Here is a 9,193-nt window from a genome sequence, read left to right on the forward strand (position 1 = left end):
CTCGGGCCTCGCGGCGGGGCTGGGGAGGCCGCAGGCGGGGCCCATTGGCCTTGACGGGCCCAGAGCAGCCGGGCCTGAGGAGTCCGTGGCGTCTGTCTGTCTGTCTGTGTGAGGGCTTTCCTGGTTCAGAAAATACCGTCTAAAGAAACGGGCTTTTCTCATTACAGCAGATAATGAGCCCGGGGTATGGTCCTTGCCCCGTTTCGGCTCAGCCGTGGTTCTTGGGGGGACCCACGGGTCATTCGGTTGGAAAGCGTTCAGATGGAGATGTTTCAAACAGTCTTTTAAACTCTGGTGTGTTTGTACTTTATGCTAATGGCCCAATGCATGTGCAGGTTCGTTTTTCTGAAGTGGTCTGGTAGCCATCCCAGCAGCCTTCTGAATGTTTTCTGGATTGCCTGAAGGGAAGGAAGGTGGGTTTAAAGCCTTGTGAGGATCTCGACAGCTACAGGATATGGGGTCTGTACTCGCACAGGCTCCTTGATCTTTGCTTCCTCAGCATTTCCCTTGCAAGTATTCAAATAGACAACAGCAGACTGGTAGCGAGTTTGTTTTCCTCGATTCTGAATGAGGACAACAGAAAAAGGCTGTTTTAAACCACCATTGGCTTGGGTCATCAGCATGTAATCTTTGTTTTCACCGTTCTCTTTAAGTTTATATTCCTTTGTAATTCTAGAATGGGGATTAAATGGAGAGTAGGAGTCAGTTTAATAAACATGTTGTTTTATTATTTTTTTTAAGATACATAGCTAGAAATTGTCTAGAACATTTTCAGTTTACATGTTCTTGCTACCTTGCAGAAAGAGGCATGATTTTCCAGGTAGCCCCCATCTTCTCTGTCAAACCCAGGTTAGGGTTGCAAAATCAAATACTACATAACTGTCAGTTGTTTATAGACAAATGCCTGCGAGTTCATAGAAATGTCATCCTTGTGTGTAGGTATACAAATCTACAGGGAAAAAAGGACATAATCCTGTCCAAGTGTGTTAATAGTTACGCATATAAAACATTAAGAAGCACAGAGCAAAATATATGACTGACTTGAAGCTAAGATTATTTAAGAGTATACAGCATTGTAAAAAGGTACATAGTTAGAGGAAAAGTCAGTCATGCCTTCGTTCCTCCATTAGTGCTAAAACAAGGGTTATACAGATAATTATCTTGTATAAATAACAGCTAGTTTTAGTGTCAAGTTTTGTTTTTTCCAGCAGATGAGGATTTATTGGGTGATGGAAATTCTGTTTACAGGAAATGAGTCCAATTTGGCTTTGCAAAATGCAGCATGGGCCAAGTCCGGACTTAAAATAATTTGTTAAATCTTTCTGTAGCATTGTAGTTTAGGGGAGGATGAGTCCTGACTTTCCAAGCATCCTTCTTTGCATTTATGTATTATTTTTTTCCTGAAAGCTTGTAATTACCTGGGGGTAGGCTTAAGAGAGCTCCAAAATAATCACGCTGAAAGGTGTGTGCTTTTAGTGTTCTAGTTTCTCCATAACAAAAGACAGATAAGACACAGATGTGAGCAGGATGCAAACGCCGTGGGGCATCTGTGCAACACTCTCATTTTGTCAATGATTAAACAGGCAGTGACATGACCTCTGAAACTGGAGTTCTGCAATCTAGAAATGTTGCTTAGCTTACTGCAAACCAGCGTTGGGAACTGGTTTGTTCACACAAGGGTAGTGTGTGTGCACTGAGCACCTGTGTGGCTCTGGAGTCAGTGCTCTTCAGACAGATGGAGCTGCTGCAGTAGATTTGCCTGACAAGTGGTCAGTTACTTGCTTTCATCATCTCCCTTCACAGTACTGGAACTCTTCAATGTTTGTGCAAAACCACTGCTGTTTCTTTTTATGAAGGAACTTTTTACTTCATCCAATACCTTACGATTAGTAAATTCTACTGATTTGAAAGCAAATTCATATGGGGGCACAACCTTAGTTGCAATACTGTGAAGCTGAAGGTGTACCATGTGTAGCCCAGATTAAATGCAGCAGGTCTGATTGTGCTCCTTCCTAATGATGCTGTGTGGCAACTCTGAGCTTCACAAATGTAAGGAAGTCAAACTGTGTCATCAGTACTGTAGTTATGTGGTGCCATCTGACAGTATCTTACCCTCCCTCAGGGCTGGATGTCTCAGACTGCTTTAAGCTGATGGAAGAGCAGAGCATGACTGGGGCCTGGACAGAGACTGGTGTCATTTTATAAATCAGGATTAGTCCTTTTAGTCTTTTTGCAACTACCATTCCAGTATGGTCTTAGTATCATTCCAAAGGATTCCAAGTGTGTTACTGTATTTATTATGTAAAATCCAAGACAATTAGATTTCCACCTGGTTAAGTAAAATAAATGCAGTAGCTACCAAGGACTATGACCAGTGGTAGTGTGTGCTGTGCCAGTCACCTGCATCTTTGCAGTGATAGCAAATGACTTTTACTGGTACCAAGCCTGACTTGTATAAATGAGGAACCCTTTCTGTCCCAAACTAAACAGTAAACACAAAGCCTGTTCATTGCAGAATACTTTATTTTAGACAATTTTATTTTTACTTTAGACAACTTTATTTTTACGTGGTCTAAGAAAAAAAATCTCATTCTATCCTAGCATCTGAAAGTTGATAATTCTGGCAATTTATTTGATCTCTTTACATTTCTTCTGGAAACATGGCAAGGTACCTTTACCAGAGTCATCTGGAAAAAAAAATATGTCTTTGACAGTGCAGTAAGGCTGATGGAGCAGTGTCATGTCACCCATTTGATTTTCTTGTGTTTGTTAGAAATGTAGCAGTTAAGTAGCCTTAAATGTAGAGTCCATTTCAATGTTTTGTTCTTTAGTGGTTACACTGGCTAAACTATCTCTTTTAAAACTATATCATACTAGTAGTGAGGGATTCAGTGACTGCATTAGATTATTTTACTGAACATCCTAAAACATGTATCAGTTGCAAAGTAGTCCTGCTTATATAAACTTTTGCCCCTACATTATGTGTTTGTGGTAGCTGTAGGTAGTAGAACTGCAGGTAAGGTGTACCTGAACAGAAGCAGTTTGGCTTTTACATAAATGGGACTTGATTTTCCCAGTGTAAATTCTGATGTCAAATGTCACATCTGCCAGTAACCTCCATTCAGACTCCCTCTTGCTGCTGGGCTTTGCCTTTCAGTCCAAAAATGCCTTATGAACGTATCGGAGGAAACGTTGTTATTATGAATAGGAGGCTTCAGAACTCCAGTAGGGCACCCTTCAGCAACACTGAATTTACTTAAACTCTCGCAAAGAAATCACAAACCCATCACCATCTTTCATAAATGAATTTGCTGTTGCAGAAAGACTCAGGGTAGTGTGCCAGCTTTTAATATTACCAAGTTAAATTGTCTTGGCTGCAGCTTTTTTATTCACTGCAGAAAGCATTATATTAATATTCTGATTAGGTACAGATTAGTTTTTTGATGGAATAATTTTGAGTAAGTAGAATATCTCAAGCACTGCAGCAAGATTACTGAGGTTCAGAGCACAGCACTTTGTGTTTTGTTAATATTATTTAATTCTTACTGGCACCCATGCAGTTTAAACAGCATAATGCATTTATATCAGCATTTGAGTTAGGGAATTTATAAGAGCCATTTCAGCAAGGAAACATAGAGGTGGTGGTTGTTTTTTTTAATGGAACTACGTTTCTTGAGCTATGCAGTGTTTCTCACCTACTGTTTTCTAATTAACAGGCTGCTATGAACATAGAAATCCTGGGAAAATGGTTTCATTGTCTGTATTTTAGAACTGTGATTGAAGTATTACATTTAGCTTCACATTACCCTTTATGAGCTATAACTTGCCACAAAACAATGAAACATGTTATTTTTGCCTATAACAGGACGATGGTGCTTTGTTTTCTGAGCAGAACACTGCAGCGAGCAAGACATTCATCCAGTCCACTGGGGAGACAGCTCTGTGCAGTCAGCACAAATAAACCAGTGTTGACTTTATTCACCAAGGTAAAAGTTCTTTACAGAATAAAGCTAGCCAGCTCTGCATTGATTTTCATTAATTCCAGATGAAATGGCTTAGTCTCTTCAAATTCATGTAGTATAGTTGTATAGTTACAACCAATAAATGAAGATTTCAAGATAGTTGTGTCTCAGTGACACTATGGTCCATTACTAGTTGAAAATTATTCTCTTAACTGCCTGTGCTTCATCCTGGAAATGGAGAACAAAGATGAGTTGTTACACATAATTTGCCCAGGACAAGCTTCAACAGCGAAAGTAGTCTCTCCAAAGCATTCATGTTTAATTATATCACTACCTGTGAAGCTGAAAATATACCCAAGTAGTGGTGGTAGCACATGAAGAAGTATATTGTGCTTTACCTTCTTGCTTTATTGGCTGTGCAATGCTAACAGGAGTAAAAGGCAGGCAAAGGTTTGTCCATCGCACGAGCAGATAGGGTGCTTAAGCATATTTAGAAAATGCATGTGATGAGTAGGAAAGGTCATTTGTGAACTGTTGCCTTCTGTGAATTGTCACCAAGAGCCTGCATTATCTGCAGAGGTCTTCTGCACTTTCAGATTAGATGGCACGTGGCAGCCTATGCTGTGTTTACATGATTGATGTAGCCTTCAAGAGGAGAATGACTAGAAATGCAAAGTGCTGGCAATGTTCACATCAGTATGACAGTATTTGTTGGAGATGGGTGCTATTAAAATAATTTCTTCCTCTTGCACAACATTTGTTCATTCCATTCCTAGCCGTAAAGTAGTGTTTAAACTGTGTAACATATGAACAGGTTAAAAAATAAAAAGTCACTATCAGATTATTAATCAGAGCAATAAATTCTGTAAGAACTACACTTCCAAGTTTCAGCTGCTTCTTCCCCCCACTCAATTCAGCATCAACTTATTCATAATCCAAATGTCACAAGGTAGGGAATAATGAGCTTACCTTTAGGTTAATAATTGGAAAAAAGCTCTTTGTATGATTTCTGTTTTAAAAATTTTAACTAGCAAGACTGTATGAAAATAAATTTTCTAATAGCAAGGTTCAAGTAGTTTTCTATAGTGCATCAGGTTAATTTTTTTTTTATTTCATTTTATTTTTTTACAAGGTTACTATAAACTCAGATCAATTAACCTGTCTAGCTCTGCTGTGCAGCTGTTTCAGTGCATACATGAGCACAAAAGAAGCAGTGACAGGAAGAAGGGTCTGCTTCTTTCAGTATCAGTGCCAGCTTAAAATAACTACAAAACTGTAGTTTAAATATGGAGCATAAATAACAATTATCTGTAGAAATGAAACTGTTTGTTCCACCATGTATATTGTCTAACAGATCCAGCTGTCAGCACAGTGTGTCACTTTGGAAAGGGATTTTTACAACCTCAGCAGTAGGAGTCCCTTTTGGTGCTGTAATACAGATCTGAGAGAGAAAGTTGTCCAAGACAGCTTTATCCAGGCAGCCCTATTATGAATTAAAATAAAATAAATGATGGCAGAGGCCTACTGTTGCACTGTTCTACTGAAAAATACATACTAATATAAATGTACTGTTTCGATGGGTTTCACTGTTAGTTGAAATAGTTCACTGTCTGAATTTAAACCCATTCCAATCTTATTAGTACCATGTAGTACTTAAGCTTGCCATCAAAGTAGGAGTGAAAATGTATTCTTTGCTAAGCGTCAGCTTAGTTTGTCAAATGCTTTTATGTGACTGTTATGTTAGAAAGCTTTCCACAGGCCTAGGGGAACTGAGGATGTCCTACTTTAACTGTAGGAGCCTCACATGGCACATAACTGATGTGCAAGATTCTGGGATGTCCTGTTCAGTCACCAATACCAGATATACCAGTCCCTCCAAAAGTGACAAGAGTACAGCACTACTGATCTAGCATCTTGCATAGGTTTTCAGAGCCTAAGGACCTTCCTGTATGGGAAGGACAATTTAGATTACCTGTTTATTAAAAATAGATTATTTAATCAAAATTAATACATGCACCACAAATAAGTAGTGTCTGTTTCAGATTAACTCCATGTTTAAATAAGCTCTAGAAAAACTTTGAAGTGGGAGGGAGAGGAGGTCTTTTCCAACTGTAAGAGTTACTTCATGGCAGAGGGACAGAGCCATCACCTTTGCCTCTGTATACTTTGCAACATGAATTATAGGCCAACTTCTGATGGAGCAAACACTGAAGCAACATGCCTGCAGGTGAGTTACCTCCTCAGGCACACACCGCTCTAATGATCACAATGCATGATCAGCAGAAGTCAGCAGTGTAACTGCAGTGGAAGACCAGGGGGATTAAAAAATAAGAGGGTTTTTTTGATCCTATCAGAGGTCAAAACACTGCAGCTGTTTGCCAGTTCTTCCTTCTGAATGTTGCTGTCCTCCCAGGTCTGCTGCTTAGAGCATCACTCTTAATTTCTTGTAGGAAAAGTCAGCTAGGTTATCTTAAATCACCCTCTTTTGCTATTTGAACTGACCCAAGTGACTCAGGCTGAAGCACAGTGGAAATTAATTGTGCAACTTCCTCGTTCCCCTTCTATCAAGGGGAATTTTTTTAATCAAGTGTGGTACTTGCTGTTGTTTTCAGCTGGTGATGGCAATGCTTTGAATACTCCTTCTTGCTGACCCAAAGAAGGGGTATGTGCATGACCTTCCAAACTATACCCTTGAATCAGCCTTTGGAAGAACTGTTGCAAAATGTTAATTTGCACCATGAGAAAAATAATAGCAAATGAGAAATAATAAAATTCTAAGGCTGAATAGTTTTATTTTTATCCATTCTGCACTGGTAAAGACATAGAAAGCAAAAAGACAGGGTGGTATGGGGGATGGAACCCACATTTACAGTAATTATCACTTCTGTCTGTGTATGTTACTTTACAGTACAAATTATTTGTATTTTTTACTGACTTCTTTAAGTTGGTCTGACTATTTTTCCTTCAGAAACCATGCCCTCTATGTGATGAAGCAAAAGAAGTGCTTGAGCCGTATAAGAGAAGGGTAATGTATTGGAATACTGTATGCATTTTCTATATAGAAGGAACAGTTAATTGGTATTCTATCTTTGTAAAAGAAAATTGCCTGGTTCTGTTTGCATCTGTTATTCTTTCATGGATGACCTCTTCAAGACAATTTTAGCTCTGATTTCCATAAAACTCATTATCCAAAAGCATTTTGTGACAGTGCTTCTCAAGTAAGTGTTGGAAAACTAAACCAATATACACCTTGTTGCAACAATTTTTTAAACCACTGCTTTTGTAAATGCTATTGCCTTATCTGATGGAGGAGTTTAAAACTTCTATGAAGCAGATAATGATATAATTTGGGAAGAATGTTAGTAAGTGGGTCTTCAAGTATTTGGACTATATGTGATTGTAGTTTTTGCCCTTCTTCAACCACGTTTTGATCTCTTGAAGTAACTGTTAACAGAAGCATTAAGAGGTTGCTCTCTGCTGCCTAACTGCAGCTGTTGTGTTGTCAGCTGCAAATTCGTTTTGTTTGGTGCTCACAAGAGAGAGGTTCTGCACAGAGGATCAAGAGTATTTTCCCAGACTAGGGAGAGAGTAATTTGTGGATGCACAGCCAAGGATTGTGGATGCACACATTTTGTTCCCACAAAGTGGGCAATTGTCTACAACATGGAAGAATAATTCCAAAAGCACCAAGAAAATAGCCTTGCATTTTGGAAAAAAATAAAAGATCAAAAGACAAAGAGGTATTGCTTTCCAGTGTCCAGTAGGTACTAACATACTACATTTCTGTTAGTTTATTTTGCAGGAGGTGGATATTACCCATCCAGAGAACTCAGCGTGGTATGATAAATACAAATATGACATTCCTGTTTTTCATTTAAATGGGAAGTTCCTAATGAAGCATCGAGTAGACATTCAAAAGTTTGAGGACCGGCTTACACAGCTAGAGTTGCAAAATGAGAGAAACCAATGAAGAAAATGCAAGTGCCTCTGGTGTGAATCTGAAAGGACTTTACAATGTAAATTGTGTGAAAAAGTAGTATTAATTATCTGGCCTTATGTTTCTTAGAACCTATGTTACCAGTGTCCTAAAACACTTGAGTGACCTGTATTCTGTTTTGTAGTAATCATTCAGCCCAACTGCACCAGTAGCAACCTCTTCTTTACCGTTCATTTGCTGCTAATCTAGACTGGCTTTTTGTTAACACAATAAATGCTGCTCTGTATCAACAGATAAGTGAAACATGTTTGTAATTGGGTTCGTGTGGCAAGGTTTTGGTAGCAGAGGGGGCTGCAGGGATGGCTTCTGTAAGAAGCTGATAGCAGCTTTGTGCATGTCTGACAGAGCCAAGGCCAGCCACCTCCAAGATGGACTCACCACTGGCTGAGGCCAGGTCCATCAGTGATGGTGGTAGCATTTCTGGCATGACATATTTAAGGGGTAAAAACTGCAAGGGAACAGCAGCCAGAGAGAGTGAGAATACATGGGAGAAACAACTGCAGACATCTGAAGGGAGGAGGAGGGAGAGGAAGTGATGTAGGCACTGGAGCAAAGATTCCCCTGCAGCCTGTGGTGAAGATCGTGGTGAGGCAGGTTGTCCCTCTGCAGCCTTTGGAGGTTAACAGTGGAGCAGATATCCACTTGAAGCCCATGAAGGACCCCACAGCAGAGTAGGTGGATGACCAAAGAAGGCTATGATCCCTTGGGAAGCCTGCTGTGGATCAGGCTCCTGGCAGGACCTTTGGACCCATTGAGAGAGAGGAGCCCATACTGGAACAGATTTGCTGGCAGGACTTGCTACCTTGCAAGCTAGAGCAGTCAGTTCTGAAAGGACTGCACCTTATGGAAGGGGCTCACACTGGAGCAGTTAATGAAGAACTACAGCCCATGGAAAGGACTTGGTTTGGTGAGGTTCATGAGGGACTGTCTGCCATGGGAGGTACCCCACACTGAAGCAGAGGGAGAGGGAGGAGGAAGGAGCAGCAAAGACAATGTGTGATGGACTGACCATAACCCACATTCCCTCCCCCTGCACTGCTTGGGGGAGAAGGTATAAGAAAACTGGAAGTAAAGTTAAGCCTGGGAAGAAGACAGGGATGAGAGAGGGGGGAGGTGTTTTTAAGATTTGGTTTTCTTTCTCACCATCCTACTCTGATTTGATTAGTGATAAATTAACCTAATTTCCTCGAGTTGAGTCTGTTTTGTCTCTGCTGGTGGCTGATAAGTGATCTTT

General features: G+C 40.1%; 1 protein-coding gene across 1 annotated transcript; it reads left to right on the forward strand.

Moving 5' to 3' along the window:
• Positions 1-3,869: 3,869 nt before the first annotated feature.
• On the forward strand, positions 3,870-7,932 carry LOC104389195 (chromosome unknown open reading frame, human C5orf63). The gene is made up of 3 exons (XM_009998154.1): positions 3,870-3,986; positions 6,931-6,987; positions 7,753-7,932. The coding sequence occupies exons 1-3, from the start codon at positions 3,870-3,872 to the stop codon at positions 7,930-7,932; spliced, it is 354 nt and encodes a 117-aa protein (XP_009996456.1).
• Positions 7,933-9,193: the final 1,261 nt, after the last annotated feature.

Source organism: Chaetura pelagica, unplaced genomic scaffold (genome assembly GCF_000747805.2).
Source record: "Chaetura pelagica isolate M959 unplaced genomic scaffold, ChaPel_1.0 scaffold145, whole genome shotgun sequence".
NCBI lineage: Eukaryota > Metazoa > Chordata > Aves > Apodiformes > Apodidae > Chaetura > Chaetura pelagica.

Excerpts from the sequence above, each read along its gene's own strand:
- LOC104389195 (XM_009998154.1), top strand. The coding sequence starts at position 3,870 with ATGGTGCTTTGTTTTCTGAGCAGAACACTGCAGCGAGCAAGACATTCA. Across the intron at positions 3,987-6,930 it reads TGTTGACTTTATTCACCAAG|AAACCATGCCCTCTATGTGA; the intron begins GTAAAAGTTCTT and ends TTTTTCCTTCAG. Across the intron at positions 6,988-7,752 it reads TTGAGCCGTATAAGAGAAGG|TTTATTTTGCAGGAGGTGGA; the intron begins GTAATGTATTGG and ends CATTTCTGTTAG.